This window comes from Lasiodiplodia theobromae (genome assembly GCF_012971845.1).
Source record: "Lasiodiplodia theobromae strain AM2As chromosome Unknown scaffold_15, whole genome shotgun sequence".
NCBI lineage: Eukaryota > Fungi > Ascomycota > Dothideomycetes > Botryosphaeriales > Botryosphaeriaceae > Lasiodiplodia > Lasiodiplodia theobromae.
In genome coordinates, this window is record NW_023336355.1 from 963,916 (window position 1) to 990,076 (window position 26,161).

A 26,161-nucleotide genomic window follows, 5' to 3' on the forward strand; every position below is an offset into this window, starting at 1 on the left:
CTTGTTTGAACGTCTACTCTCTACTCACATCGCCGATATCTGATTCTTTTCTCAAGCTTGCCGATCCTACGATCTTCGTGCCTCTCGCTCGAAGTCTGCGCCTTTACCGTAAACTGCAATTGGCCAACGACATTATCGGGAAAGACGAGTTGGTCTTGCAGCATCTCAATTCGCACATCGTTCGTCGTCGAGCCGCCATGGGAGAAGGACGTGACGAAATGAAGTTCACGCAGGACTCAACGAAAGTCACAAACCCTGGTACTGCCATTACTCTTTTCGACAAGCGATATCACCGGTCAGGTCAGAGAGTTCTATATTTGTTTTGACGTGCAACAGTCACTCACTCGATGGACGTTCACATGAACCCAACAGAGCTCTGACACGGCTCTGGCGGCCGAGTCATGGTCACTACAACAACCGCCTGACGCGACATGCATGCCTTGCATGCCTGGAATCATACGAGGTTGCCGCCGTGCGATTTCTTCCGCATCGAGCAATCGAGCATCACGAGCAATCGACGCAGCGTCTAGACCAGCACCTGATACAGGGAAAGATCCGCAGACCAAGGAAAGCGCACGCACTTTGCGCACACGCTCTCACATCCAATTTCTCGATAGCCGCACACCGCCACAACTGCAGCCACAGGCCCAGACCATCTGGCTCGTGAATTCCCCATATTCCGAGCATCCGCTCGCTCGGACGGATGTCGTGCCCAGCAAGTCTCCGTGCCGGCCACCGCTACTTGCAACGACCATCATGGTCACCACCCGCTCGGGCCACATGCCGGTGTCGGCGCCGCAGAAAGCCATCGGCAGCTCCGTAAGGCTGAGGATGGGATGACGGCTCCAGCTCGGCTCCACCACCACCAGTGACATTACGTCGTTGCGACAGGGAATCCTTTTCACCGCCTACGGGTAGAGCGCGATTACTTTCTTGCGCTGTGGGGGTGAAAAAGGCATGCGTAAGCCAGCCCTACGGGATCCACACCTCGGCCTTCTTGTGCTGTCTACTAATCGGCCGACTCGGACTATCCACCCCGACGACTACGCAGTTGAACTTCTGAAGAGCAGAAAGCGTTTCCAGAAGCGATGATCCCGGGCAGCAGCTATTCTTGTATGCAGAAAAGAACAGGGTCTCTCCATGGTAACATCGACGTCCAAATGCTACATACAACGTCGCGCTCCCTCGTCCCTTGCATTTGTCCCAGGCACCATGCCCACCCATGTAGCAACAGCCACAGGGAACGTCCAAGCGCCGGCGGCTCTTCCCAAAAAAGGATCCACGAAATGAACACCAAGTGCACAGCCCGGCAGCACTGTGCAAACCCCCTGCGTCATCGCCTAATTAACGACCAAAACAATTAACGTCGCTTAATGGGACCAAATGAACCTCTCTTCGGCAACGCACCACCATCGCAACCGCAGCATCCATCGTCGCGCTCTGACCGAGGCCCGTGACCCAAAATTCAAATCATGATGATCGCCACTTCGCGCCGCAGCAAGGATGGATAATTTACCATCATTTGGGTCTCTCTATTAGCTGCCACACCGCCACACATACGCAACCGTGCGCCTTCCTTTGCACCCAAACGACGTAAACGCTACGCCATCCCCCTCCAACCCAAAATAACCCCTTTCTCGCGTTCCTTCGGGTAGCCGTTATACGGGAATGATGGAATGGGTCGAATGCTAGGACCAAATGGGATAGTTAGGATCTCTCTATACTGTTAAACATCCCTCTTCTTAACAGGCCCAACCCCTGCATTGCTTGGCACACACACCTACCCGGCTGGGAAAGATCATCGTCATCAGAGCCACTCTTTTTACCTTCTTGTCGGTGGGGACCCACATCAAAGCCGCAACGAACTCTTCCCTTTTCTCTCCCTCTCACTTTTCTTTTGTTGCTGGGATCTTGTGCTTCTATCTTAGGCTCTCCGACCCACACACATTTGACACCGCCCACGTGCAACCGCGACCGCGACTCGGACTCGCTCCGAAAGGACCGAGAGACGCTGCGTTTCTGCTGATCGTTCATCGTTAACACCATTGGGTGGCCTTGCATACGATCAACCTCTTGCACTGTCGCAAAGGACCGAGACATCGTGGGTGTGCATGTGACAGAGGTGTGGGACGAGTCCACAAGGCAGAATCAGTAACGAGGCCGGGGGGAAAATAGGAGCCCAAGGCAGGTCGCTTCGAGCAAGTCGAAGCCCGTCTTCTCCACATCTCTCCCTTTTTTTAGAAACAGCAAGACATTTTCTCCGCGTGGGGCGCGTAGGAAAGTTACTAGTCAAGGTTGATGACACAGGTACCGTTTGGGTCCTACCTTGTGTCTCTGCTTCCTCTTTTTTTCCCTCTTCTCCACCCGCATGTCGTTTTTTCTCGTCCTAGCACTTAGACTGGGCTTTGATGGTGGTATCGTAGCGGGCCACAAAGAAGATCACAATTGAATCCAACGTCCGGATGTCCTTGTCTAAGTTAAGGCCACACCTATGCCCGGACACCTGCGCCAACGACTCATGTACGAAGTCTGCAGTGGGGTTTGAAGAGCAAAGAGGATTCGATTTGTCTGGGACGTGCTTAGGAGTCGCTCCCTGACTAAGTTCTATGGTCTAGCTAGCAGGACTCGTCGCTCTTTTCTGGAGCGCCTAACAGTGTGGTAGCCTGTCTCCAGCTATGCGCCCCCCCAAAACACCCAAGGGTGCTCGAGGCACCAAACCAAGGATCGGATCGTATTGAAAAGTCGATCAGTGTGAAGCAATCTGAAAGGAAATGCCGCTTTGTACGAGCGCAGAGACACCATCGCCAAAGTCATTGCGAAGTGAAAGCCAGAAGAGGAGAAGACCCATCCTCTCAAACAGCCTCCAACTCGTCTTCGGCAGCAGCGTTAGCAGCAGCATTGAAGAGGGCCATCTCGACAACTTCGTCCTCGTCCTCATCGCCCTTCTCCAGCTTGATCATCTTCTGGCGGCCACCGTCTCCCGTCTTCTTCTTCTTCTGCTGCTTCACGCCCCACTCTCCATCGGGGTTGCCACCCTCCGAGTCATCCCCACTGGATGAGTCGGTGTCCGCATTCTTGCGCTTGTTACGGCCACTGGCGCCGACGAAGCTGCCTCCCTTCTTGGCCGAGGCGGGGGTCTTGGGCGTACGAGGAGTACCGCGCTTAGCGGGGGTGCTAACGGGAGTAGTAGCGCCAGAGCCGTCCTTCTTGTTGCCGTTGGCTTCGGCCTTGAGCTTGGCGATGCGGTGGGTGATAGCCTTGGCGGTCACCTCTATAGCGTTGAGGTTAGGGCAAAGCAGCGTGCGAGAATGTCAAGAAGGAGAAATGGAAAACGTGGAGGTGAGGCTGGGGGGGATGCGGATGGATCGAGGGTATGGATGCGTGTGAGTGAGGGCGGGGAGTTGCGACGAACCGATGTCGAAGGTAGCCATGTCGGCAGCCAGTTGCTGATAGTTGAGGGTGGACGTCAGCTGCTTCAGGCAGCACACGAATAGCTTCGCGTCGACTTCGTGGTTCCACTGAACCATGATCGCGGTGGGTAGTGAGTTTTCTGATCGGGTGAACGAGAGTAAGGTCAGCGGAGTTGCGCAAGTGAGGTGCAAATATCTCGACAGTGTCCGGCGCCGTCGCGTCGCGACTGTGGATTGGTCTTGTATTACTCAAGGCTGGGAAGAGCTTACTGAGGTTTGTTAAGAAGTTCTTGGAATGCCGTCGAGATCGAGACGGAGGGCGTTGTTGTGGTTGTAGAAGAAGAGGAGCAAGAAAGGAAGCGGAAGAATCCTAGAAGATCTTAATACCACGGCCTCAGGGCTTCGGGTATTAGCCCGGGCCGACGGGGCCTGGTTTTAGAAGGAGCCTTTTTTCCTCTTAGACATAGGGCTAGTAGTATAGTAGAAGGGGACTAGCGTTGTTTCCCGGAGTTAAATATCTATAGATAACCATAACTATCCTACCCGCTTACACTTTATATTCCTTACAAATGGGGTACAGCAACTTGAATTTCCCAATGGACACCCATCCCGAATACTCCAACGTACCTAAGGTCTAATAAGCCATGTCTCTGCATTACTGCATGGCAAAGATAAGTTAATAGGTGATTATACTCAGAGCCGTTGCGCCATTCCTATGCTACCTACTTTCTCGGCCGCTCTCGACCACTACTACGGATCCTTTTCTTCTTCGTCCTTTCCACCGCAGGCTAGACTAGGCGATCCATGTTGAAATACTCCCGGTCTAGATGTCCCACTCTCTGCCACCCCGCATTTGTCTACACCAACACCGTCTCTCCAATCTTACACACTTCGACGTCCTCTCCCCACTTCAGCCCTTCCTTCTCGGCACACTCCTTCCACAACCTCGGCGGCTCCCTTACATCCTCATACTGCTCGCTCAAGGGCATCCGCACGGTCCCGTAATGCATCGCCACGCTCTTTTTGCTCCTCAAATCCTTATGCATACACACCGAATCCTCTGGCGCTGCGTGCACTGGCGACAACAATATCCGAGGGGAATAGCATCCGATAGGCAGCAACGAAAGATCAAACGGTCCATATAGCTCCCCAATCTCTGCAAATGCAGGGCAGCGCGGCAGCTCTGCGATGGCATCGGGGTCCTTGTCGACGCCAGGCGGGACGGAGCGGTACCCGGTGTCGCCAGCAAAGTACAATCTCTTATTCTTGCGCAACGGAGGAGCAGAGCCGGCAGCATCGCTCTCGTTCGCTTTCGTCGGCGAAGCTTGCACGTTGGCTCGCTGCTGCTTTTCGTCGTCATCGTCATCGATTCCAATCTCCTCTACCACCCAAGAACACCACAACGACTTGCCCGCATCCCAAACGCCTCTTCCGCTGAAATGCTGGCTCGGCGTCGCGATCACCCTCGCCGCGCCCTTAACGCCCCTCACTGCGATTCTTACGCCCTCCCACCAATCCAGCTCGACGATCTCCTCTTCCCTCACGCCCATGCCCTGCAGATGCCTCCCGACGCCCAAGCCACACAAGAACAGGATGCCCCTACCGATCTTCATAGCGTGCTGGCGCTTGCGCTCGCGGTCTACCAAGAAACGGATGGTGGGCGCGTCCAGATGGTCGTAGTGGTCGTGGCTGATGATGACGACATCGACGGGGTCAGGCAGGTCTGCGAGCGCACACGGCGGCGGCGTGAAGCGCTTCGGTCCAGCGAAGCGGACGGGCGACATGCGCGAGCTGAAGACGGGATCGCACAGGATACGGATGCCGCGCTCGACGTGCGGCGCCTTCTTCTTCTTTTTCTTCTTCCTTTCCTTCTCCGGCCGTTTCTTGTTCTTCTTCCCGTCGTCCTTCTCGTGATCCGTCTTGTCGTCAGGGCCTCCAGCGGACGACGACACCGACGAGGAATCATCCGAATCGTCCGAATCCGAATCCCCTCCGAGATCCAGCGTCGTCGTCGTCACCTTCCCGTCGCCCGCATCGTCCGTCGTCAGCGTGATGGACGGCGTCGCGATGGGCGCCCTGCGCTTCACTCCCGTCTCGACCAGCCACGACGCGTGCCCGATCCACGTCGCCTTCATCTTCGTCGCGTTCGGATTGCCCGTCTCGCCATCCTTCCCAGCAGCAGCAGCAGCCGCCTTCCCTTCGTCCGAAATACCCATTTCCTTCTGCGCTGCCCCTGACCCTCCTCCTCCTCCCCCTCCCCAGTCACCCCCTCCACCACCACCCTGCCCTCCTTCGCCCATCGCGGAACCTGGAGGAGGGGCATGCCCGCAACACCCCCACCCCCAATCCGGCCGCACGACCTGCACCAACTCCTCCTTGGCCGACGGGACGGGCACGTAGCGGCGCTCGCGCGACAGGAAGCGCGCGTGGATGGCCTGCGCGGGGCCCTTGGGCGCGGCGTCGACGAACGACGGCCACGGGTTCCGGAAGCCCGTGACGGTGGTACCATTCGCCGCCGTGACGTGGTGCGCCGGCGGCTCGCTTTGGTAGATCGATTCCGCCGATGACGACGAAGGGAAGCGCGCGGGGAGCCGGTGGAAGGTGACGAGTGGCTCGTTGATGGCTGCGGGCACGGCGGCCGAGGAGGATGATAAGGAGGAGGATAAGGAGGTGGTGGATGCTGTTGCTTTGGCGAATGCGTCGTTTGCTAATGCTGTGGAAGGCATGGTTTTGGAGTATTGTGCGGGTTTCCCTTTTCTTTTTCCTTTCCTTTTGATACTGGCGTGTATTTTTTTTTCTTTACGAGGTTGGGGATTATTACGATTATTATTATTTTTTCTTCTTTTCTCTCCTTGCTTCCGTATCTTTGGGTGCACGGAGGGAAACGAGGGACTGGAAACAAAGTTCATTCATCGTCATCATCACGCTGCGGTGTGGGGAAGTTTATATTCCTTACTTGGAAAAAGGCCGGCAGGGGCGTGTTTGTTGGCCCGACGGGGGTCCGGGGCGATTAATCTGACCGTCGCCAGCTAGAGAGCAGCACTTGCTGCGTGATGATGAAAGCGGGTGGAGGGCCTACTGTGGCGCAGCCGCAGTCTGATGAAATGTTGGTGGAAACGAATGCACGGAAACGAGGAATTGGGATTGGAAGTTGGTTGGGTCGTGTGTTGTTTAAGTTTACTCTTGGCCTTAACGTTGCCTGGGGGGCCTGGGAGATGACGCTTGGGATCCTTCATGCGAGCCGATCATGGCGCCGCGTCGTCTTGGTTCCGGCACCAAAGCCGTAGCCCCTTCTGTTGCGACCCTGATGAATGCGTCGACCCTTTCAGGGGGCAAGGGCCAGCTGCTGCCGCCGTCAAACCCATCTGAAACGTCGTTTCCAACCTCTTCGGACTGCGGAGGCAATTGCGGGGTACGCGTCTGTGTGCAGTTTACGTCGTATCTGGAACCGCACGTTAAAAACCATCAAGTATTGGAGTAACACGTTAAATTTTCTGCGAGTCTAAGCCGTCGCGCTCGGAAACAGCGCTGCAGGAATGCCGTCCTCCAGCACCCTGCCTCTCTCCTCATGCTATGTAAATAGCCCAGTTTTCCTTCGCATTTTACTCCTCCTTGGCACCGCCACGGCCGGCACGCTCGGCCTGCTCGATGCTCTTCTTGTCGGTCTTGATCTCGCCCGCGCCGGCCATGGCGGCCATGAGGCCGCCGCCGGCCTTGAAGGGGCGCTTGAGGTCGCCGGAAGCGGGCTGGCCGAGCAGGTGGATCTTGACCAGGTTGCCCTCGAAGGCGCCCTTGAGCGGGATGATGCTCTGGATGAGGAGCGGGTTGGTGTACTTGAAGTAGAAGTGCATGACGGCCATCATGCCCACGCCCATCATCTGCGCCTTGTACAGCTGCTTGAGCTGGGCCGTGTCGTAGGCGTGCACCGTCGTCGTCACCGCCTTGGGCTCCTCGCCGCTGCCCGGAGGCGCCGGCTCCACGTACTTCAGGACCGTCATGTCTGTTGTTGCGCCGCATTCCCTGTCAGCCTGCGATTCCGCCTTGGGTTATTGGAGCCTGCGTACCCTTCTTCTTGTCGATTTGCGTTTTCACGTAGAAGTAGACGCTCGCGATGATGAGGTTAGACACGACGTACACGGCGCGCACGATGTTGAGCACGTTCGGGTCATCGAACGGGACGCGCTTCGACACCTGCATCATCACCCTGCAAGATATATCACGTCAGAAAGGCGCACACGAAGGCGCGGACAGACGGGGACGCGTACAAGATGATGGCGAGGTTGGTACTGTGCGCACACGCGCTCGTTAGCAGTCGTTCTCTCTCGCTTTGAAGTTTTGCGCAAACTTACATCTGAGGGTTGACCATGATGGCGGTTGCGGACGTCGGAGTCGCGGGGTCGGTCAGAGAGGAAAGTGACGAGGACGGCGAGGAAGAGGACGAGGGCGCCGGTGAGGGTATTTATTCTTGTTGAGGCGAATTGACTTCGGACTGCGGCGACGAGAGGAAGGCAACGTTGCAGATCTAGAGGGTCCGCGCGCACGACCAACTGCCCGGCCAAGCCCTCGCTAACTTGACCGCCCGCCACTGCCACCGCCGCTTTCACCTCCGCCTGTCCCACTCTTGTGCTCTCGCCGCAACAAAATCTATGGAACACTAACACGGCCCCATAAAAGAAATTTCTGGATCACCTGCTAGGAGGTGTGCCTGAAGGCGACTATGGACCGTATCCTCTCCAGTCTATGGACCGGTTCCCTCGGGACTTTCCTTTTCGTCATAAAGAATTGCGAAAAGCAGTCAGTGACAGGGAATTTTAGGGGCTGAGACCTCACATATGTCTCGAAGAGCCGGTGTACATATTACTGCGCTAGCCCGACTATACTCAGGCCCTTCCTCCATTCTCCCTCCTTTTTGTTCTAAGTGTCTGTCGGCTTCGTTCACACTGGTCACTCGTCCTAGATCTTTCAATTCGGATGGAAATTTGCATCTGTTATCTGGGTGTAAACGCTAAACCACTATCTATCTGGACTCGTGCCCAGAATACTGGTTGTCCCAGCTTTTTTTTTTTTTTTTTTTGGAAAGGACTATCAACATCCGATCCGCACTTCCCCCATAATTGAAGTGTTTCTTTTGCCATCCCCTAGTCCTTTCTCCGTTCATGAAATTCGTAATTCATAGCCTTATTCTGCTCGTCGTCCTTGACAAGCAGTGTACGGAATGGCATTGTCCGTGCTGATCTTTCCAGTCTGAACCATCTTCTCCTCCACCAGCATTCGATGGTTGATTGCCCTTCCGCTAGACAACATCGTACTCCAGCTTGATCATCTCCTGCTCCCGAGTCTCCCGAACCTCCTGGTTCTCCCTCGCGCGCCTGACCTTCATTTTATGCCGGCGCCTAGCCCTCGTGGCCTTCTTCTCCTTCATCATGTTCTCCTTCTTCTGCTGCTTCTCCGCGCGGGATTCCTGGGATCCGAGCACCTGCATCGGGCTCTTGAGAAAACGCATCGCGTGGACACTCTTTCCCGCGACAACGTGCGGCACGCCCGGCGCCTGCTGCCTATGCACAAACCTAATCAACCAACCGTGACGCGAGCAGATGATCCCCAACTCCCTCAGCTCAAGGCGGAATGCCGCGGGGATGGTGCCGTTCAGGGTGCGCGGCAGCTCCTTCATGCACTTGACGACCTCATACTTGCTCTCAGCGGAGACCAGAAGGCGCGCAACCTCTTCCGCCTGCACGCGCCACGCGCCCTCACCATCGATCCTCACACGGCGCCCGAAGATGGGGGCATGCAGGTAGCTCGAGTCATCCGGGGCCGGGTCCTTGTCCGTGCCATTGTCCGATGAGGCGGTAGACTGTACCTCCATGGACGTAGTATCGTTATCGGCGATGGTGGTGAGCTCTTCGTTGTGAGCTGCGGCTGTGAGAGCCGGGGTGGGCAGTGTTGAAGTGAGCTGGTTTTTTCCACCATTGTCGGAGGGCACCGCGTTGCGGATCGGCAAGGTGAATTGGTGCAGAGTGAGGTTGGGTGGTAGGCTAGGTAGGGGCAGCTGGTGGTTGTGGTGGCTACCATGGCCATTGCCACTGATGTCGTAGTCATCGTGAAGTGAGGCGGGGGCTTCGTTGAGGGAGACGTTGCGCATGTTGGTTGTCATGCCGTGCATGTCAGCGGTAGGCATGGGCGTGATGGGTTTGTCAGGCTGGTCCATGGTTGCAAGAGATGTGGCTGCAGAAGCCTCCGATGACAGCAGTAGTGGGTGTTGTGGTGCCAGCTCGCGGGGTTGCGAAGAGGTGGAAGAAGAACCAGAGGAAGAGGAGGCGAAGGGTTTAAATGGATTGGGTCACTCTTTAAGTTCGCTACCTTTGGGCGCGTGCAGCTGGACAGATATCTGGGGGCACGTGCCTGGCGGTATTTCGTAGTGAAAGTGAGGCAGTGAGGTTATTGAGATATTGTGATTAGGGCTGCAAACAGCTGGGATTCTTCATGCTGCGCTTCTAGTTGAATCACCAATCAGAGATACACCTACAGCTAGAATTATAAATACAAGTGAACCTCCCTAATGCCTTAGGGAGTCTATGCTTTTTGACGTTTTACCCTACTTTCGTGTGTCATATACGAACATCAACTCACTCAGTCTTCCCGCTGAAGCATCTCCCCAAGCTCCGGTTTCCCCTTCACTTGCGTAAATAGAACATCAGAATATCACACAAGCTTGCTAGCTGTGCGGTCGTATTTGAACGATTTTGTGAAGAGAAGGTTGAGATTGTCAATTTGTCATAGGCGGTTATTCACGATAAATAGATAGCATATGGCATCTGAATTACTCCCTTGCTTTCCCCAAACCTTTCTTGCTTTTCTCTCGTCTATTACCCTTTCTTAAATGTAAAAGCTTAAAGCGAGAGGTACGGCTAAGTAAACCCACGACCATAAACGCCCATCACCATGCTGATCAACTGTAGTTATATTTGATTGACGAAGGGACAAATAAATTAGAATTTTGCATGCCCACGTCAAACTTAATCCTATTGAACCATTGTTTCAAGAACGCCGGGGTTTGAATTTATGTGGTAATTTAGGCAAAATGTTTACTGGACGATAAAATCATCAGACATTCTTGTTCAAAGCTCGTGCGATCGAGAGATCGTGTAAGCAGAATCATCCTGCTGGAGTGGCTGTGTGACCCGTCAATATTGTCCGAAATCCTTTGCGGGGTCGGTTCCGGCAGATCCGTTCTATTGGGCAAGTTTTCGCCCCCAGAACTCCGGTCTGGATGGGGTCTGCAAGGACCCGCAGCTTTCATCGCAAGCCAATTTCTGGGAAATTCTTCATATAGCTTGGCTTTAAAGATCTTTGACTGCCGCCTGTGGAAAGTAAGCAATTGCCGTAGGGCTTGGAACTGCCGCTAGGCAATCTCAAGCCCTGCGTGCCGTGGATTACCACTCTTACTTCCTTCGCTTAGAGAATGTGCAACCTCATCAATCCTTCACTGTCTCTTCCTTCAGCACAATGACGTCAACGTTGGAGCGGGGTTAAGGCGTACTTAAGCATCAGTCCCGGATTGATACTATACAATGTCTTTCACTATTCTGCCCACAGACCTATTATCTCAATCAAAATGTTTTTGAGACTTACAGCTCTTCGGCTACTCTTTTTCCAAGCCGTATTCACCTGCACTGGCATTTATGCTCAGGAAGACAATGGCACACAGGAAATTCAGTGGGGCTCTTGTGAAATAGCTGGGACAATACCATTGGTATGCGGGAATATCTCCGTTCCGCTGGACTATTCCGACCCAAACTCCACCGAAACGCTCAGAATAGAGCTCGTAAAGGCTCCTGCATCAAAGCAGCCTTCGAAAGGGAACATCTTAATTAACTTCGGCGGCCCCGGCGCAAGCGGACAACAATATATGGCCATGATGGGGCCACTTGTCCAAGCGTAAGTCTGCAATTAGTTTAAACAGCAGATGAAGAGACTGCTTTGCTTACTTTGGCGAATTAGTATAACAGGAGGCTATTTCGACCTGATCAGCTTTGACCCCAGGTAAGAAGACAAGGCCATAATTCCGTTTCGTTCCTACTTTATGTGGCGAGCAGCTGACATAGGACCTTTGCATAGGAGTGCTGGGAAGACGATCGCGATGTCATGCTATCGGAATTCGGCGGAAAGGGTGAATGCTACCTTGATGAATCCGAACTTCAACGGCCATGAGTCCGATACCATGCTCGGGAGGCTCTGGGCGAGTACCGAAAACCTCGACGCTGCCTGCTACGAAAACAACAAGGAAATCGGAGATCTTGTTGGCATGTCTTTCACAGCAAGGGACTACATTCGCATTGCGGAAACGCTTAATGAGGATGGGCTTCTCCGGTACTTTGGTAAGGAGACACTGTGGAGCATTCATAGAGACATTCTGGTATTGATGACGAATCACACAGGCTTTTCAGGTGGCACTGTGTTGGGAGCAACCATAGCTGCCATGTTCCCCGATAAAATCGAGCGTATGATCCTGGACGGAGTTTGGAACATCCACGAGTACTGGCATTATCAGTAAGTCTGATGCTCACCTCCCAGGAATCGAGTATGAACTAACAGGGGCATCCACTTTACTATTGCAGCGGGGTGGAAGGGTTCTCTGACACGGACAAGACTTTCTCGGGCTTCCTGTCTACTTGTATTGCTGCGGGCGAAAGATGCCCACTGTCGCACCTAAACAGAACTGCAGACGATCTCGAAAAAGCCACTTACGAACTCATCGAAAAAGTCAAATACCGGCCGCTCCCGTATCAAGGAAAGCTTATCGACTACACCTTTGTCAGGAACGTTATATTCCTAGGCATCACCTCTGTAGCTCAGTGGCCGGCAGTGGCCACCTTCCTCGACGCTCTATTCACAGGGAACATGGCTGAGCTTGATGCGCCACTTCAGACTCTAAGCGCCACGGAAGACCCAGTATTCACAGAGAACCGATTCGGGATCCAGTGCGGAGATAAGCCATGGCGCACGTCACACTTGGAAGACGTGCTTCCAATAATAGACCAAGTTTCCAGTCTTAGCAAGTTAGCAGGCGACAGGATATCCTACGACATCGAAGCGTGCGTGCAATGGAAAATGAATGCCAAAGAGCGCTATCTGGGAGACTACAGAGTGAGCACGAGGCATCCGATTTTGATTATCGGAAACACATTCGACCCAGTCACGCCGATTGTCTCCGCGCGCAACGCCAGTGCGAGTCTGGAGGGTAGCGTTGTGCTGGAACATCATGGTTTCGGGGTATGTCTGCTCTTATCCTCCGGCCTCCCTTTCGATACTGGTGCTGACGACAGATGACCCGTTTTCCCCTTTCCAGCATTGCTCGCCTGCGCAAGTCTCGCGTTGTACCGCGAAAGCAACACAAGTCTACTTTGACAACGGAACACTGCCGGAGCCGGGATCCATCTGTGAGGTGGATGTTCCTCCTTTTTCCAACGTGACATGGCAAGACGTCTTACTCTAGTTCGTATGCTCGTGCATCTTGCTGGTCGAATTCCACCGAGGAAGAAATATCGGAAGTCATGGTGGTGCTGCATGTCTGGGGTATTTTTCAGATAATGTTGAAGGGGAGTGCCGATAACAAAATCGAATCACAGCACTACTACTGTGATAGCTATCCGAGACAGGGCATGCCTGGTGGAGTGCTACTTTTGATATGCATCGCCCAATAAAAAGAGCATGGGGTAAACCAAAAGTAACAGCCCAAGTCTCTACAAGAGATAAATACCATGACTGAAATTGAAAATGGTAAAAGAAATGATCACTGGCCTGGTCTCTCGATTCTCTGGGGAAAACTTGCATGCAGAAAAGGCTTATTACTGATGCAAGGCGAACTGAAATCGGGGCCCTATAGTGGAGCTTAGTTGCATGAGTATTTTTGTTTGAAATTTTATGACTCTTCCCCTCTCTTTTTCTTTACAATGGTCCGAAATATGAGCCTTTACGCAATTCATTTCGTCCCATCCGATGTCCTGTTGTACAGTGATTCCCAGCTTCCTACATCTAGTCTTACGCAGCGATCGTGTATGCAGTCCCCTTCACCGCCAATCCGCCCTCAGGAGTCTCGGCCCAAACCTCATACTTATCACCCTTATTAGCCTTGCCATTCGTGGAGTCCGCCTTCCTTCCGCACAGCTTGACCGGCTCATCGCAGTACAGCGGGGCCAGATTGCGGTACTCGAGCTGCGCGATGCGGCGGCCAGCGGGAAGGTTGTTCTGAAGCAGGGTGGCCAGCAGTGAGAAGGAGAGCGGGCCGTGGAAGAGAAGGTTGCGGTGGCCCTCGACGGTGCGGCAGTAGTGAGGGTCAAGGTGAATGGCGTGAGCGTTAAAGGTGAGAGCACTGTAGCGGAAGAGGAGAGATGGTGTGGGCATGAGAGTTTGCGTGAAGTCGGGGGGATTCTGGGCTGTAGGTGGGTATCAACGTCAGCATGCCAAAGCTTCTGGGTACACACCACGGTCTGAATGCGAATGTAATAGACATATGAAGGATGCACCTACGAAACAGCATCTTCCCCCTTGCCTTCTTCACTTCGACCTTCGCCTCCTCCGGCGTTCTCTCACGCATGAAGACGATGTTCCTCCTCTCCACCAGACTCGCCTCGCCCCAATCCTCCTCTCTCTCCGTCCACAGCCTGCGCCGGACCCTCTCCTCCTCCTCCGCACCACCATGCTCGCCGCCCTCTCCTTCCAGCGCCCGGCCAATCCGCCTCTCGATCCCCACGAACACCTTCTCCTCGCCTTCCTTGCCCTTCACCGCGACGTCCCTTATGCCCTCCACGCACACCCACCTCTGCCCATCCAGCACCACCGGGCCCTCCTTCTTCTCGCCCTCGCCCCCCGCGAACCGCACGTACCCGCCCGCCCACATGCGGCGCACGAACGGCGCGCCGGGGCTCTGCAGCGGGTCCGTGCCGTCGGGCAGGAGCTTGTCGGCGGGGATGACGGGGTTGAAGTAGACGAGGTGGTGCGCGGGCGGCAGCTCGAGTGTCGGCGACGCGCGAGGCAGGGCCGGGGCCCCGAGGGCGTTGGCAGGTAGCGCAGTGGTGGCGCTGGACGTCGTCCAGCTCGCGGGCAGGAAGGACGACAGCGAGATGCCGAGCGTGTGCGAGTTGCCCGGCGCCAGGTCGCTGTAGATGGGAGGCAGGCGGCGCGCGGGGAGCTCATGCGAGAGGTGCGCGTAGGTCGAGGAGAGGCGGTAGCTGCTGCTGGAGAATAGCCGTGCGGAGGAGGCAGCGGCGGCGGCAGCAGCAGCGGGGCGGCGGGGGAGGAGCTTGGCTGTCGACATTATTGAACTTCTTGGTAGCTTCCTGTGTGTATGAGAGATCAATTCATAGCTTATCAGTGTCAATTGGACTGGCTGGAGGGCTGAGGATGAGGGGATATATAATACAACGCTGCGCAGGCTGACATGTCGTAGCTTGCGGGCAGTGGTTGCGGGGAAAGCAATCGAGTTGCCGGTCGGGGAACGATTAAAGACGCCGCGGCAAGTCATCTGCCTATTTCCGCGCTATTGCCGAGCTCAACGCCCACATATGCCATGTACCAATCCGGTATGCCGTTACATCATGGTAACTGCTAGTAATGGTCGCATTTTCGGCTTCAAGGCCCTGTTGAAATCCTAGAAGCAACATAATGAAGACTTTTGTTTTCGTGACTTCTCGTATCGTCACAACATTCATGTAGCCGACTGGCTCTCCCAGCTGCCCAACCACCGCCAATTTCTCGCCACGCCTCCCAAGTCCCTCAGTGCCGCGTTGACAGCGCCCTCTCGGCCCGCCAACCTCCGGCCGCGGAACTCGACGAAGAAGATGTAGTTCCACTTCTCCACGCCGCTGGGCCGGGTGTTGATGCTCGTCAAATTCAGCTTGTACGGCTTGAACACGGCCAGCGAGTCCGCCAGGGCACCGGGGTCGTTGTGATCGACGGTGAAGCCGACCAAGCTCTTCCACGCCTCCATGTCCGCCTCATCGCCGTCACCCTGGCCGTCCACCCAATCCCTCGGCCTGAACGCCGAGAACCCGTCCTTCCCCGGCTCACCTTCCTCCTCCGCCTCGCTCACCACGCGCCGCCTAAGCACGAAGAACCGCGTAGTATTGTCGTCGCGGTCGTTGATACCCTTGGCTAGGTAATCCAGCCCGTGCAGCTTCGCCGCCGTCGCGCTGCTGACGGCCGCGCTGGCGCCCGTGCGGTCCTTGGCCGCCTCCTCGGCCGCGCGCGACGTCGACGAGCAGTCCTGCCGCTCGACGCCGCGCAGGTGCGCGTTGAGGAAGTTCTTGCACTGGCCCCACGCCTGCGGGTGCGAGTACAGCTTCTTGATGCCGCTCAGGTCCGCCAGCGGCTTCGTGCGCGGCTTCGACGGGGCCGGCGCGTCCAGCGTGGGAGTCGCCACGCCCGACGACGAGGCCGGCGAGCCCGTGGTCGTCGAGTCGTGGAGGAGAGCGGCCGCCGCCGACGACAACGCCGCGGCCTTGGGGGAAGAAGGGGCGTAGCCGAGCAGGCAGTGCTCGATGCGGACGTAGGCTTCGCCGCAGATGAGGATGTCCGGGTAGCGGTCCTTCAGGTCGGCGAAGAGGTCGAGCGTGAAGATGACGGCGCCGTTGGAGGAATTCTCGATGGGCACGACGCCGTAGTCCGCGGTGCCGGCTTGGACGACGGAGAAGACATCCTCAATGTTGACCACAGGCTGGAAGGTGTATTTGGACTCGTCGAAGGAGTCAAGCGCCGCCTGAGATTGATTAGCCAAATGCTGCTCGAGTTGAACTTTTCAAAGGTAACCAGTGACGACATGGTTACTGGTGTAGAATGTGCTTTAAGAATTTTCTTGAAACTCGAAGGGAGGAATGTTGAACATAGAGGTCTGAGATGGGAGGAATTCTGGCGGAAACGGCACCATTAAAGTGTCGATGGGCCGTAATAAACAGAAATGCATCAAATAATTACCTGGTGCGTGTAGGAGGCCGTTGGGCCGAGAAATGCGACCGTCTCTTGTTCGGCCATGTTGACCGTCTCTGTTGTCCGGAGGTCGCTTACGGTCGAGGGCTGCACGAGAGAAGCGGTCGGCAGATGAAGTCACAGGCTCGCGCCCTTCGCGATGACATCTCCAAGAAGACAACTCTGGGGAGGCGCTTTGACATTCTCCGCGTCGCCAAAATCCGGCGCAAACGGCGCTAGCGACATCGGCTCTTTTTGTGATAGGTGAGTGAGGCCGAGCTTCAGGGTTCAACATCAACACCATCATCACTCGATACGCGACGCGCACGCTTGGACGAAAGCACCGAATGATTGCTACGTAGTTTCCGTCCCGCAGGACTTTGCTAACAACAATCTGAAATCATAACGCAAAATAGCACAAAAGATCCCCGAATCGGCCATTTAAAAGAGCGATTCTCCGACCTGCTCGCCTCTGCCTCGTCTCGGATGGATTGCTTGCGCTCCTGCGCGCTGCCTTGCCTTCAAGTCGAGTCGTGCCTCTGTCGAGCTTTTCTCAGCGAGCGGACCTGCCCAGATCACGCACATCTGGCTCTTCCTCACGGCCATCTGGGAACACTGTTAACCTTGGTCGCATGCCCGACAAGCACGGGGAAACTTGCCGTTGATCTTCGTGTGGCTGGTTCAAGACTCCCTTTACAACCTGGAGCGGCATGCCGGGACGCCGAAGTGGCTGTCTTCCCGGGGCTCCTGAGCGTCGACGCGACGCTCGAAGCGAGGAGCCGTCAGAGTGCCGGGAGTAGCGATCTCTGGACTTGCTACCTCGCTCTCTGCGAGGGTGCAAAACCGTCAATCTGGCATTGTGTCAGCTTGCGCGTGCTCCGAAAAGGGGTTATCAAGCCTTACCATCGTAGAACTCGTCGTCGTCACTGTAATCGGCCAGCTGCTCAAAGTTGACCTTGTAGCGGAGAATGGCACCGATACCACCGAAACCCTTGACGAACTGGTTACCCTCGCTGGAACGGTCCGAGACGAACTCCAGCGTGGCACCGAAGTCACGGTACTTCTCGGCCAGCCACTCGAGGAAGGGCATCTGGTCGACGATTTCCATCTCCTGGCCCGTACACTTGTCCAAGAACTGCGAACGGTCCTCCTCCTGCTGCTTGGTCGTGTGCAGGATGATCTCAGCGCCCTCCGAATCCTTCAGAGTCCAGCGTGTGACCTCCAGGTTCTCGTAGACGATGAGAATTTCGCAAGCGCCGAGCTCCATGGCCTTGAGGGTATCATCAATGCCGTAGCAGACCTTGCCGCTGTCCTGGCTGATCTCCTCGAAGTACCTGTTGATCAGCTTCTTCTCCTGGATGAACTTGACGTTGCTCAGCGTCTCGGAGGCCAGTTCGATGGCCTGGTTGAAGCCGTTCTCACCACCGTAGGACACATCGACGACCTTGATGACCTTGGCCTGGAGACGCTGGTCGAAGAGGTCGGAGGCGTTCAGGTCGTTCTTGAAGTCGGCGGAACCGGCGAGAATCAGGCCGGCGACGTTGACCTTGTCGTTGGTGATGAAGTTCTGGACGGCCAATTCGGCGACCTTGCGCACGTAGTTGTGACGCTTCTCCTCACGCAGACGGGCGAAACGCAGAGCGGACTGACCACCACGACCGTGCTTCTTGGGCAGGTCGACGGAAAACTTGTGGACAATCTCGCGCGTGTTGCCGCTGAGCGTGCCGAACAGCGCGCCGTTACCGTCCATGATGATGAAGCCGAACTTCTGGTCCGACTCCAGCAGCTCGCTCAGCGCCTCGGTGTGGAACTTGTTGTCGCAAAGGTAGAGCGAGGTGTTGATGGGCTTGAAGGGCTCGAAGTCGATGTTGATCTTGCGCTCCTTGCCCTCCTGGGTGATGATTTCACCACAGTAGATGACCAGGCCATTGGGCGGGACCTTGGAGTAGAGCTTCAGGCGCTGCTGGGTCGAGGTGATGGCGGACAGGACAGAGAGACGGTTGACGCGCGACTTGATGTTGGAGGCGGTACCCTGGGGCGCGGTCAGCGGCGGGCGCGTGGCATGCGGGCGGCGCGGAACTCACGAATTCTTCAGCCAACATCTTCGCGGCACGCGAAACCTGGTCCTTGGGGGCTTTGGGCGGCAGTCAGCATGCGCGAGGGTCAGGCTGCGGGGCAGGTGGGCAGCGTACGGATGATGAGCGAGATCATGCTGGTGCCGTTGCCGCGGGCGGCCTCGAGGCGCTTGATGAGCTTCTTGACCTTCCATATCTCGATGTTCTTCTCGGCGTCGTTCGCCTGAGGGGCGCTCATGATGGCGACGTTGCGTGGCGGGACGTGCCAAGGGTTGTGAGGGGTCGGAGTCGAGTTTTGCTGGCGGCAGCTGGCTTAAGTAGGTCGGGCCCGGAGGCAAGCACCGCAGGCAGCTGAGGGCGGCGGGTGCGCTTTGGGAGGGACGTCAGACACGAGGACGAGCGCGAGGACTGGCAATGGGTCTGGTGCTGGGCGGCAGATGTTTTGCGCACAGTCAATTTTCCGGGGCGCTCGCTTGCCCAGCGTCATGCCTTGCCCGCCCAATCCCAAGCACGGGCGGAGGGCGCAAGCGGCCCGCAGTCATGGCCGTCATACTTTTCCGGGCTGCGCCGCCAGGCGCTGCCTGCTTGCCACCGGCTGCGGTGATTCACGCGACGCCCAGCAGGGCGGGTGCGCGACTCGTACTGTGTAGGCTGCTATCTTAGCGTCCGAGCTCCATGAGTTTCCTCATGTTGTGTCGCCGTCGCGCTCACGAGCTCCCAGCGCGGTGCCATGTCCGCCCGCCCGCTCTTCTGTGCCTTTCTACCAGCCACGGGCGCGTCGATTGCACCGCCCTGCTCCACCAGCCGTGCATCTCGTGTGCCGCAATTACCATATCGGATTTGACCTTGTCAGTCGAACCCTAGTTGCTCGCAGATAAAGCGCTACCGGCGCCCGAGTCTAGCCGTGGCCCAAGGCCCGTCGCGACCCTCGAGTGCCCTGTTTTAAACCAAGCCGCAGCCCCAGGTCGCGTGCCCTCTGAGTTCCTTCAAAACTTTTTCTCAATCGTTCCCGCAGTCGCCCGTGTGAAGTGTGGAGAGAGACTCCGCCATGAATGTTCCGCGCAAGCAGCCCACCACATGGGACGAGTACGATGGCCGCGCATCGTTCAACTCCAACACCAGCATTCAGTGGAACGACGACGATGAGAGACCGCCGCGCGCCGAGAGCAGCGGCTTCGCCCACCAGCTGCGCGAGAGAAGGTACTTGTTGTCTGCAATATGCTGAACGGCGCCTGCTGACTAGCCAATAAGATCATCCATGTCGATGCGCTTCAACTCGATCCGCCATGCCGGCGGTGTGAACAGTATCGATAATTTCGCCCGCTCTTGGCAGCGCGCCGCCGGATTCTACGAGGTCCAGCCCATAGAAGGGCGCGCGTTTCGCTTCTCAGAGGGCGAGGGTGCTGCTGACGAGAGGAACGGCGATATCGAATCCACTCCCGGCGAGCGGCGATCGCTCCTGCACGAAGCCTTTGCAGACGGAGGCCGCAGATCATCTGATAATGCCGTCGCCACTGACGAGGATCTCGACGCTCCCCCGATCGACGACCCGTCGAGAAGGGGTTCTTTCCGCGACCAAAGCCTTTTTTCCATTGAGCCTTCCTTATCATCGCCGTTTGGCAGCAGCTATGGCACGCGCTATGGCAGCTTCCGGGGCACTAATGATGCTGCGATCCGTCAGGCAGCGAGATTGTTCAGTGAACAACAGCTGAAAGGCACAACCCAGCCAGACCAGGACCGCGAGCCTTTACTCGTGAAGCAAGTTGAAGAGGATGGCCATCTCATCAACGTCGTTGTTGGCCAGTCTACGCTCCCTCAGACGGTCTTCAATTCGGTCAACGTGCTCATCGGAATCGGTTTGCTGAGCTTGCCCTTGGCCATGAAGTACACCGGGTGGGTTATTGGCCTGACGTTCTTCGTTTTCTCGGCCATCACAACCCAGTACACTGCCAAACTCCTGGCAAAATGTCTTGACATTGATAACTCACTCATAACTTTTGCTGATCTTGCATACGTCTCGTTTGGCCACCGCGCACGTGTTCTTGTTAGCATACTGTTCACTCTTGAGCTGCTGGCAGCTTGCGTTGCTCTGGTTGTCCTGTTTGCAGATAGTCTGGCTGCTCTGGCTCCCGTCCTCAGCGATCTAGGCTGGAAAATTGCTTGCGGAATCATTTTGGTACCCCTGAACTTTCTCCCCCTCCGTTTTCTCAGTTTTACGAGTGTCCTCGGAATTCTTTGCTGTCTTGGAAGTGAGTATCAGATTTTTCCCGAAAAACTATGACAGAAATGCTAACTAGTATTTAGTCGTTTCTATAGTCTTCATTGACGGAGCGATCAAACCCCACCAGCCCGGATCCCTTCAAGAGCCAGCCACGACATACCTGTTCCCCGAACATTGGGCTACCGTTCCGCTTGGTTTTGGTCTTCTAATGTGTAAGCGTTCCCAAAAGACTGCAACGGTCTTCGATGCTAATTTGAAATCAGCACCTTGGGGAGGCCACAGCGTCTTTCCTAACATTTACAGAGATATGCGCCATCCATACAAATACCGCAAGGGTGTTAAAATCACCTACTCTTTCACTTTTCTCCTGGATTTGAGTATGGCTGTTATCGGTCTCCTCATGTTTGGAGATGGCGTCCGTGATGAGATTACGTCCAACATTCTGCTCACGGATGGATACCCGCGCACACTGTCTATTCTCATCATCGTCTTCATTGCCATCATTCCCTTGACCAAGGTCCCGTTAAAGTGAGTATATCGCTAAGAACGTGGGGGCTCCTTTACTAACGTTTCCAGTGCCCGCCCTATTGTCAGCACTATTGAGCTGTTGTTCGGTCTCGACCCACGAACTCTTGCGGCTACGTCGAGTCTCCACGGGTCATCCGGTCTCACCAGGGGCATTCTCAAAATTACCATTCGCCTGTTTACGACCGCGGTCTTCGTCATCATCGCCATCGTCTTCCCGGAATTCGACCGAATCATGACTCTCCTGGGTTCCGTTGCCTGCTTTTCCGTCTGTCTTATCCTGCCGCTTGCTTTTCATCTCAAACTGTTCGGCGACAGGATCGGACGATGGGAATACTGGGGCAACTGGGCACTTCTAGTCCTCAGCGCCATCATGGCCATTATCAGTACGATATTCGCCTGTTTGCCTAAGGATGTGATCGTCGCATCGTGATGATAGATACCAGTCACGATTGCCCTAAAAGCTTTGCTGTTCATAGAATGACCACCATTTCTTGCCTTTCGGAGGAAATTTAATGGCGCCTACGGAAATTGTACAGTTGGATTTGTCCTGTTCAAAGTTTTACATACGAATGCTGTTTTGGTTGTTCTAAAATATGCCCCACCAACTTGCTTTCTCTTCCATATTTGCAACAAAAAAGAAAACCCTCTAGATACCACGTCTTTATTTGGCGTTCGAGGAAAACTGGCGATTTGCATATTTCTTTTCGTCTGTGATACGCTCCAGGGGATTGTAAAAATTTTTGACCCTTCTCAGTTGTCGCGTTAGAAATGTCGCGCCTTACTTACGTGGGTAGTTGAAGCTTATATTTGTACATTTTTGTACAATTTCAAACGTTCGTTTGTATCTGATTGCTTGTTTCAACTGCCTATGTAGGGGTGTGGTGTCTCTTGGGGCATGGAAGGGCAAAGTCTGCGGCGATTAAGTGCAGTTGCATTTGGACAGAAATGCTCTTATATTCCTTAAGTCACATCGATTAATGCTTTTTCCGCTCGTTTCTTGGTACGCAACTGCAAATTCATTTCACTATGACACAAAAGTTGTTCCTTTTCACGCCTGGATTCACCTCGACCTTTGGAAACTTCTGATCCTTCCCCAACTTCTTTTCTGCAAGCTTCCAAAGTTGGTAAATCAATTTAGCCGTTATCTTCTCCCGAAGCATGACGTAGCCGAGGCTGTTCATGATTTGCTCGAGGCGTTGTCGATCGAGATAACGGGAATTTGTGACGCAGGGTGCGGGCAGAACCAGGAATAAACAGGGTGTCGGGAGATCAGCAGCAAGAGCAGCTCCATCGTGATCTAGGTCCCTGGTTCTGCGCAAAAACGTGCGTGTCCGTTTGAGCATTTCACCGCGCCCCTCTGCGTCCGGGACGTAGTTGAGGACTAGTGACAAAGATATGATGTCGAAGCGCTCCTTGTCCGATGCCGCGAGTGGTCTCTCCATGAAATCCTGCTGAAGGATGCCAGGGGCCTGCGAGTGCAGGTCGATGCGCTCAACGGCGAGATAGCGGCGCTTGGAACAGGCGTTCTCTGTCGAGAGTGCACCCACCTCGAGGAGTTTGCATTTCCTTCCCTCCACATCACCTCGCTCGGTTTCGCGATACGCAGACGGCAGGCCTAGCTCCTGCAACCAGTCGACAAGAACACGGCTGCTGTCTCCGCCGCGCTCGGAGCTCTGGCCCGTGATGCTGGCCGCCTGGTATGTCTTCAGCCCTCCCTGCTCGTCGATCTTCTTCTGAATCTCTGCAGCCTTGGCATGGTCGCCTGCTTTGACGGCTTGGGCGTGCGCTTTCTGCAGCTGGTGGTGGGTACGGATGATGGTCGCAGTCGCTTTCGCGGAGATGTTTGCGGCGGTCTTCTGGGTGTTTATGTGCGGGCTGCGGCCATGGGAGAGGAGGCCCGGCTTCTTGGCCTTGCGCTTCGCCGCGACCATCGAGACTTCATATCATCGTGGGAGTGAAGGACGGAAGAAAGACGTCCGAATAATTGTCGGCGACGCTTGTTGCGACGCTCGGGCCGATCGCACGAAGTCTTGGCGGAGCCTCGACTGCACTAGTCCTCGTTTGGCGCGTCAAGCGAGGCCTTCGCTCAACGTTAAGTCGAAATTCGCGCCCTCTCTCTCTTCTGCATCCGACGACGACTTCACGACAGCCCGGACGACAACAGTAGAAATGGCTCCCAAGGCTAAGAGTATGTGACGGCACACCCTCAATCGCGAACGACTGGCCTGGCCGCGGATCGGATTTGCAGCATTGCGCCCATCCGCAACTCCAGCGAAGTTTTCCAGAGCGCGCACATCTTTTAACGAAGAAACACCAGCTAACATTGTGTGTACAGCCTCCAAGCCCACCGCTAAGGCCTCGGCCGCGGCTAAGGCTACCCTCAAGGGTGTAAGGACTCCTACCAGTGGCGTGTGAGCACGTACATCGCTCACGGCCTGTTTTGCTCACGCGCAAAATTAGGTCAACTCGCACAAGGTCCGCAAGGTCCGCAAGAGCACCACCTTCCACCGCCCGAAGACCCTCCAGCTCTCGCGCGCCCCCAAGTACCCTCGCAAGTCGATCCCGAGCCAGCCCCGCCTCGATGCCTCCAAGGTCATCATCCACCCGCTCAACACCGAGAGCGCCATGAAGAAGATTGAGGAGCACAACACCCTCGTCTTCATCGTCGACGTCAAGGCGAACAAGCGCCAGATCAAGGAGGCCCTCAAGAACCTCTACGACATCGAGACCATCAAGGTCAACACCCTCATCCGGTATGCTCTTCGTCCCCTGAAATTGCCGATTTCCGAGCTAACAATTTTTTTTCTGCAGCCCTGACGGCAAGAAGAAGGCCTTCGCCCGCCTTACTCCCGATGTCGATGCTCTCGACATTGCCGCCACCAAGCTCCAGATCGTCTAAGCGACGAATCTTTGAAATAAAGGATCAAAAAAGCTGGGATGAGAGGCAGGAGTTTTGCGGCTGTTGTTGCGGGCTTTATATCACTGCCGGGAGTAAAAGTCATCTGGGTCAAAACGTGGATAGCGCTCGGAACAGCCAATCTACTGTCATGAAGGGAAAAACCATCAATTCTTCGATACCCGCTTCGTTCGATGAGCCAATGAAGCACGTTTCCGTTCTTCTTGAGCTGAGTTGTGATGTGATTGTCTATGCCTGTTTTCCGTTGTCGTCCATGACGAACACCTCTCTCCAATGCCTAGAGTAGAGAGGATCCTGTCTTTGATTATGATACAATGCCTGCGCCTGATAACACATGTCCGAGCCATATTCCAACTAGTACATCCGAAGTCATCCGCTGCGGATGGGGTTTTACCCCAGTTCCTCTGGTCGAACAAACGTTGATGCCTAGTCGCATGTGCCTTCATCCTCCTCAGCCCGTGCATCCTCAACTACGACCATACGACCTGTCTTGCTCGACTCAGTCCGTATTCGATCTTCTTAGGGCCATCTTTTCATTTTATTTGTTTAGCTAGAGGTGCGCAACGTCTCAAGCTGCTTGAGCACGACGTGGTTGGCGTCAATGAAGCGGTCGACGCAGTTCGACATGCACGGCTCTTCGTATTTGTCCAGCTTGCCCGACGAGATCTTGCTGGTGACACACTTGCGGAAGCAGACGTCGGTGAGGCTGTGGATTGCTATTTTCGTGATTGAAAAGTCAGCCATGAAGCATCTCGCTGGTGGTTTGACGTGCTGGGCTGGAGAGAGGTAGTTTGAGGATGGAGGTAGGTGGGCAGTCGTAGAGATCGAGTGGCATTGGTGATGAGAGGATGGAATGCGTACATCCTTGGATCTTGGCCTTTTGCGACTCGTTGACGACGAATTGCTGCAGCTCCTGCTTGTCGCGATCGGAGAGCTTGGTAAGGTCGAGGTTGCCGAGGGAGTCCATGGTGCGTGGTCTAGACTGCTACAATTCGAATGTCGAATACGGGAGCGCGAATCGGACGAAGTCGAATGGACTGGAAGGGTTGCCTGGGTGGTTGGTTTCGCGCTTTGGGCTTGCGACTTTGCGAATATGACGCTGATGATGACAATGCGCGAAAGCTTTACTTGTGGCCTCCTCCGGGCTAGGCCGCCTTCGGACTGGTCGCTTTGCGGCGTAGATCAGGCTCTCTTGCTTATCGCCGACCCATCTCCAACCACCCTACCTCTCAACAACCCCGCCTCTTTGCGCGGCAGAAGTCGCTAATAACTAGCTGGCCCACTCATCGTTCGGTTGCAGCGATAGGCTGGGAGACGGCCCTTTGTACCGCCTGTCCTCCTCAAGTCCTCGCTTGTCCTTGCTCCGTGTTGCAGGCAGACACCGATGCCTGATGACAAAGTCGGCTTCGGGCACGCCGCTTTTCCCTCATCCGAGGCGCAGCCTCCAAATCCTTCTTGCTGTCATGTGCCATGTACCCATGTACCTTCGAGCCCTATCAACAAGCTGTCACACCGGCTCTGCTGCCCTTCCGATTGCAAACGTCGCTTGCTGCGCTAACGTGATCGGTGGTTCGCGAGCGATGGACAGCAATCTGGATCCCGAAGACATGACGACATTGAGGGATGCTGGCTACAATGGTTTTCTCGATAAGCCGCAATCGTCCACCGAGGAAAATGGGCCGTGATATGTCCATCCCTTTGCTTTGGTAATGGAAGATGAGTGTAAATTCCCCTCTCTCCGTCGTTCGTTCACGGTGGCTTTGGCTCTTCTTGTAAGACAAGCTTCAATGCGCTCTTCGCGTGTCGTTTGCATCGGTCGTTTCCACTTTAGAACTGCTTTTCAAAAAAGAAGACGGGTGAATGGTTTTTTACCTTCTACTTTGGATTCCCCATGAAAGAGAATCTCTCTCCATACCGCCAACTTCTCAAACAATGCGCACTCTGTTCCTTTGCCTACTCATTATGCTCCTCTCCACCTCCGCCCTAGGGACGACAACTGCTTTCACTTCCGCCATCTCTACCCAATCCGGCGCAACCACCTATTCCC

General features: G+C 55.2%; 12 protein-coding genes across 12 annotated transcripts; 3 read left to right on the plus strand and 9 right to left on the minus strand.

The window, feature by feature from the left end:
* Positions 1–2,852: 2,852 nt before the first annotated feature.
* LTHEOB_5636 (AT-hook motif protein) lies at positions 2,853–3,527 on the minus strand (the record flags this gene model as incomplete). The annotated part of the gene is made up of 2 exons (XM_035514803.1): positions 2,853–3,271; positions 3,413–3,527. 2 exons carry the CDS (start codon positions 3,525–3,527, stop codon positions 2,853–2,855), a joined length of 534 nt encoding a protein of 177 aa, XP_035373926.1.
* Positions 3,528–4,267: 740 nt separating this feature from the next.
* LTHEOB_5637 (N-acyl-phosphatidylethanolamine-hydrolyzing phospholipase) lies at positions 4,268–6,136 on the minus strand (the record flags this gene model as incomplete). Its single annotated transcript, XM_035514804.1, has 1 exon — positions 4,268–6,136. The coding sequence occupies one exon, from the start codon at positions 6,134–6,136 to the stop codon at positions 4,268–4,270; it is 1,869 nt and encodes a 622-aa protein (XP_035373927.1).
* Positions 6,137–7,012: 876 nt separating this feature from the next.
* On the minus strand, positions 7,013–7,776 carry LTHEOB_5638 (Inorganic phosphate transporter pho88 protein; the record flags this gene model as incomplete). Its single annotated transcript, XM_035514805.1, has 4 exons — positions 7,013–7,410; positions 7,475–7,614; positions 7,676–7,696; positions 7,760–7,776. 4 exons carry the CDS (start codon positions 7,774–7,776, stop codon positions 7,013–7,015), a joined length of 576 nt encoding a protein of 191 aa, XP_035373928.1.
* A 927-nt stretch (positions 7,777–8,703) lies between these two features.
* Positions 8,704–9,618, minus strand: LTHEOB_5639 (PGAP1-like protein; the record flags this gene model as incomplete). The annotated part of the gene is made up of 1 exon (XM_035514806.1): positions 8,704–9,618. One exon carries the CDS (start codon positions 9,616–9,618, stop codon positions 8,704–8,706), a length of 915 nt encoding a protein of 304 aa, XP_035373929.1.
* Positions 9,619–11,319: 1,701 nt separating this feature from the next.
* LTHEOB_5640 (NEDD8 activating enzyme protein) lies at positions 11,320–12,740 on the plus strand (the record flags this gene model as incomplete). The annotated part of the gene is made up of 5 exons (XM_035514808.1): positions 11,320–11,348; positions 11,412–11,453; positions 11,529–11,788; positions 11,849–11,960; positions 12,128–12,740. 5 exons carry the CDS (start codon positions 11,320–11,322, stop codon positions 12,738–12,740), a joined length of 1,056 nt encoding a protein of 351 aa, XP_035373930.1.
* A 711-nt stretch (positions 12,741–13,451) lies between these two features.
* On the minus strand, positions 13,452–14,727 carry LTHEOB_5641 (Prephenate dehydratase protein; the record flags this gene model as incomplete). The annotated part of the gene is made up of 2 exons (XM_035514809.1): positions 13,452–13,846; positions 13,941–14,727. The coding sequence occupies 2 exons, from the start codon at positions 14,725–14,727 to the stop codon at positions 13,452–13,454; spliced, it is 1,182 nt and encodes a 393-aa protein (XP_035373931.1).
* A 390-nt stretch (positions 14,728–15,117) lies between these two features.
* On the minus strand, positions 15,118–16,439 carry LTHEOB_5642 (PDT domain-containing protein; the record flags this gene model as incomplete). Its single annotated transcript, XM_035514810.1, has 2 exons — positions 15,118–16,167; positions 16,383–16,439. 2 exons carry the CDS (start codon positions 16,437–16,439, stop codon positions 15,118–15,120), a joined length of 1,107 nt encoding a protein of 368 aa, XP_035373932.1.
* Positions 16,440–17,066: 627 nt separating this feature from the next.
* Positions 17,067–18,686, minus strand: LTHEOB_5643 (Eukaryotic peptide chain release factor subunit 1; the record flags this gene model as incomplete). Its single annotated transcript, XM_035514811.1, has 4 exons — positions 17,067–17,200; positions 17,277–18,405; positions 18,458–18,507; positions 18,566–18,686. 4 exons carry the CDS (start codon positions 18,684–18,686, stop codon positions 17,067–17,069), a joined length of 1,434 nt encoding a protein of 477 aa, XP_035373933.1.
* An 810-nt stretch (positions 18,687–19,496) lies between these two features.
* On the plus strand, positions 19,497–21,627 carry LTHEOB_5644 (Amino acid transporter; the record flags this gene model as incomplete). The annotated part of the gene is made up of 5 exons (XM_035514812.1): positions 19,497–19,648; positions 19,700–20,697; positions 20,753–20,881; positions 20,933–21,197; positions 21,246–21,627. 5 exons carry the CDS (start codon positions 19,497–19,499, stop codon positions 21,625–21,627), a joined length of 1,926 nt encoding a protein of 641 aa, XP_035373934.1.
* A 586-nt stretch (positions 21,628–22,213) lies between these two features.
* Positions 22,214–23,128, minus strand: LTHEOB_5645 (Mitochondrial inner membrane translocase protein; the record flags this gene model as incomplete). The annotated part of the gene is made up of 1 exon (XM_035514813.1): positions 22,214–23,128. The coding sequence occupies one exon, from the start codon at positions 23,126–23,128 to the stop codon at positions 22,214–22,216; it is 915 nt and encodes a 304-aa protein (XP_035373935.1).
* Positions 23,129–23,366: 238 nt separating this feature from the next.
* Positions 23,367–24,096, plus strand: LTHEOB_5646 (60s ribosomal protein l25; the record flags this gene model as incomplete). Its single annotated transcript, XM_035514814.1, has 4 exons — positions 23,367–23,385; positions 23,533–23,585; positions 23,658–23,950; positions 24,009–24,096. The coding sequence occupies 4 exons, from the start codon at positions 23,367–23,369 to the stop codon at positions 24,094–24,096; spliced, it is 453 nt and encodes a 150-aa protein (XP_035373936.1).
* A 564-nt stretch (positions 24,097–24,660) lies between these two features.
* Positions 24,661–25,081, minus strand: LTHEOB_5647 (Mitochondrial import protein; the record flags this gene model as incomplete). Its single annotated transcript, XM_035514815.1, has 2 exons — positions 24,661–24,830; positions 24,976–25,081. 2 exons carry the CDS (start codon positions 25,079–25,081, stop codon positions 24,661–24,663), a joined length of 276 nt encoding a protein of 91 aa, XP_035373937.1.
* Positions 25,082–26,161: the final 1,080 nt, after the last annotated feature.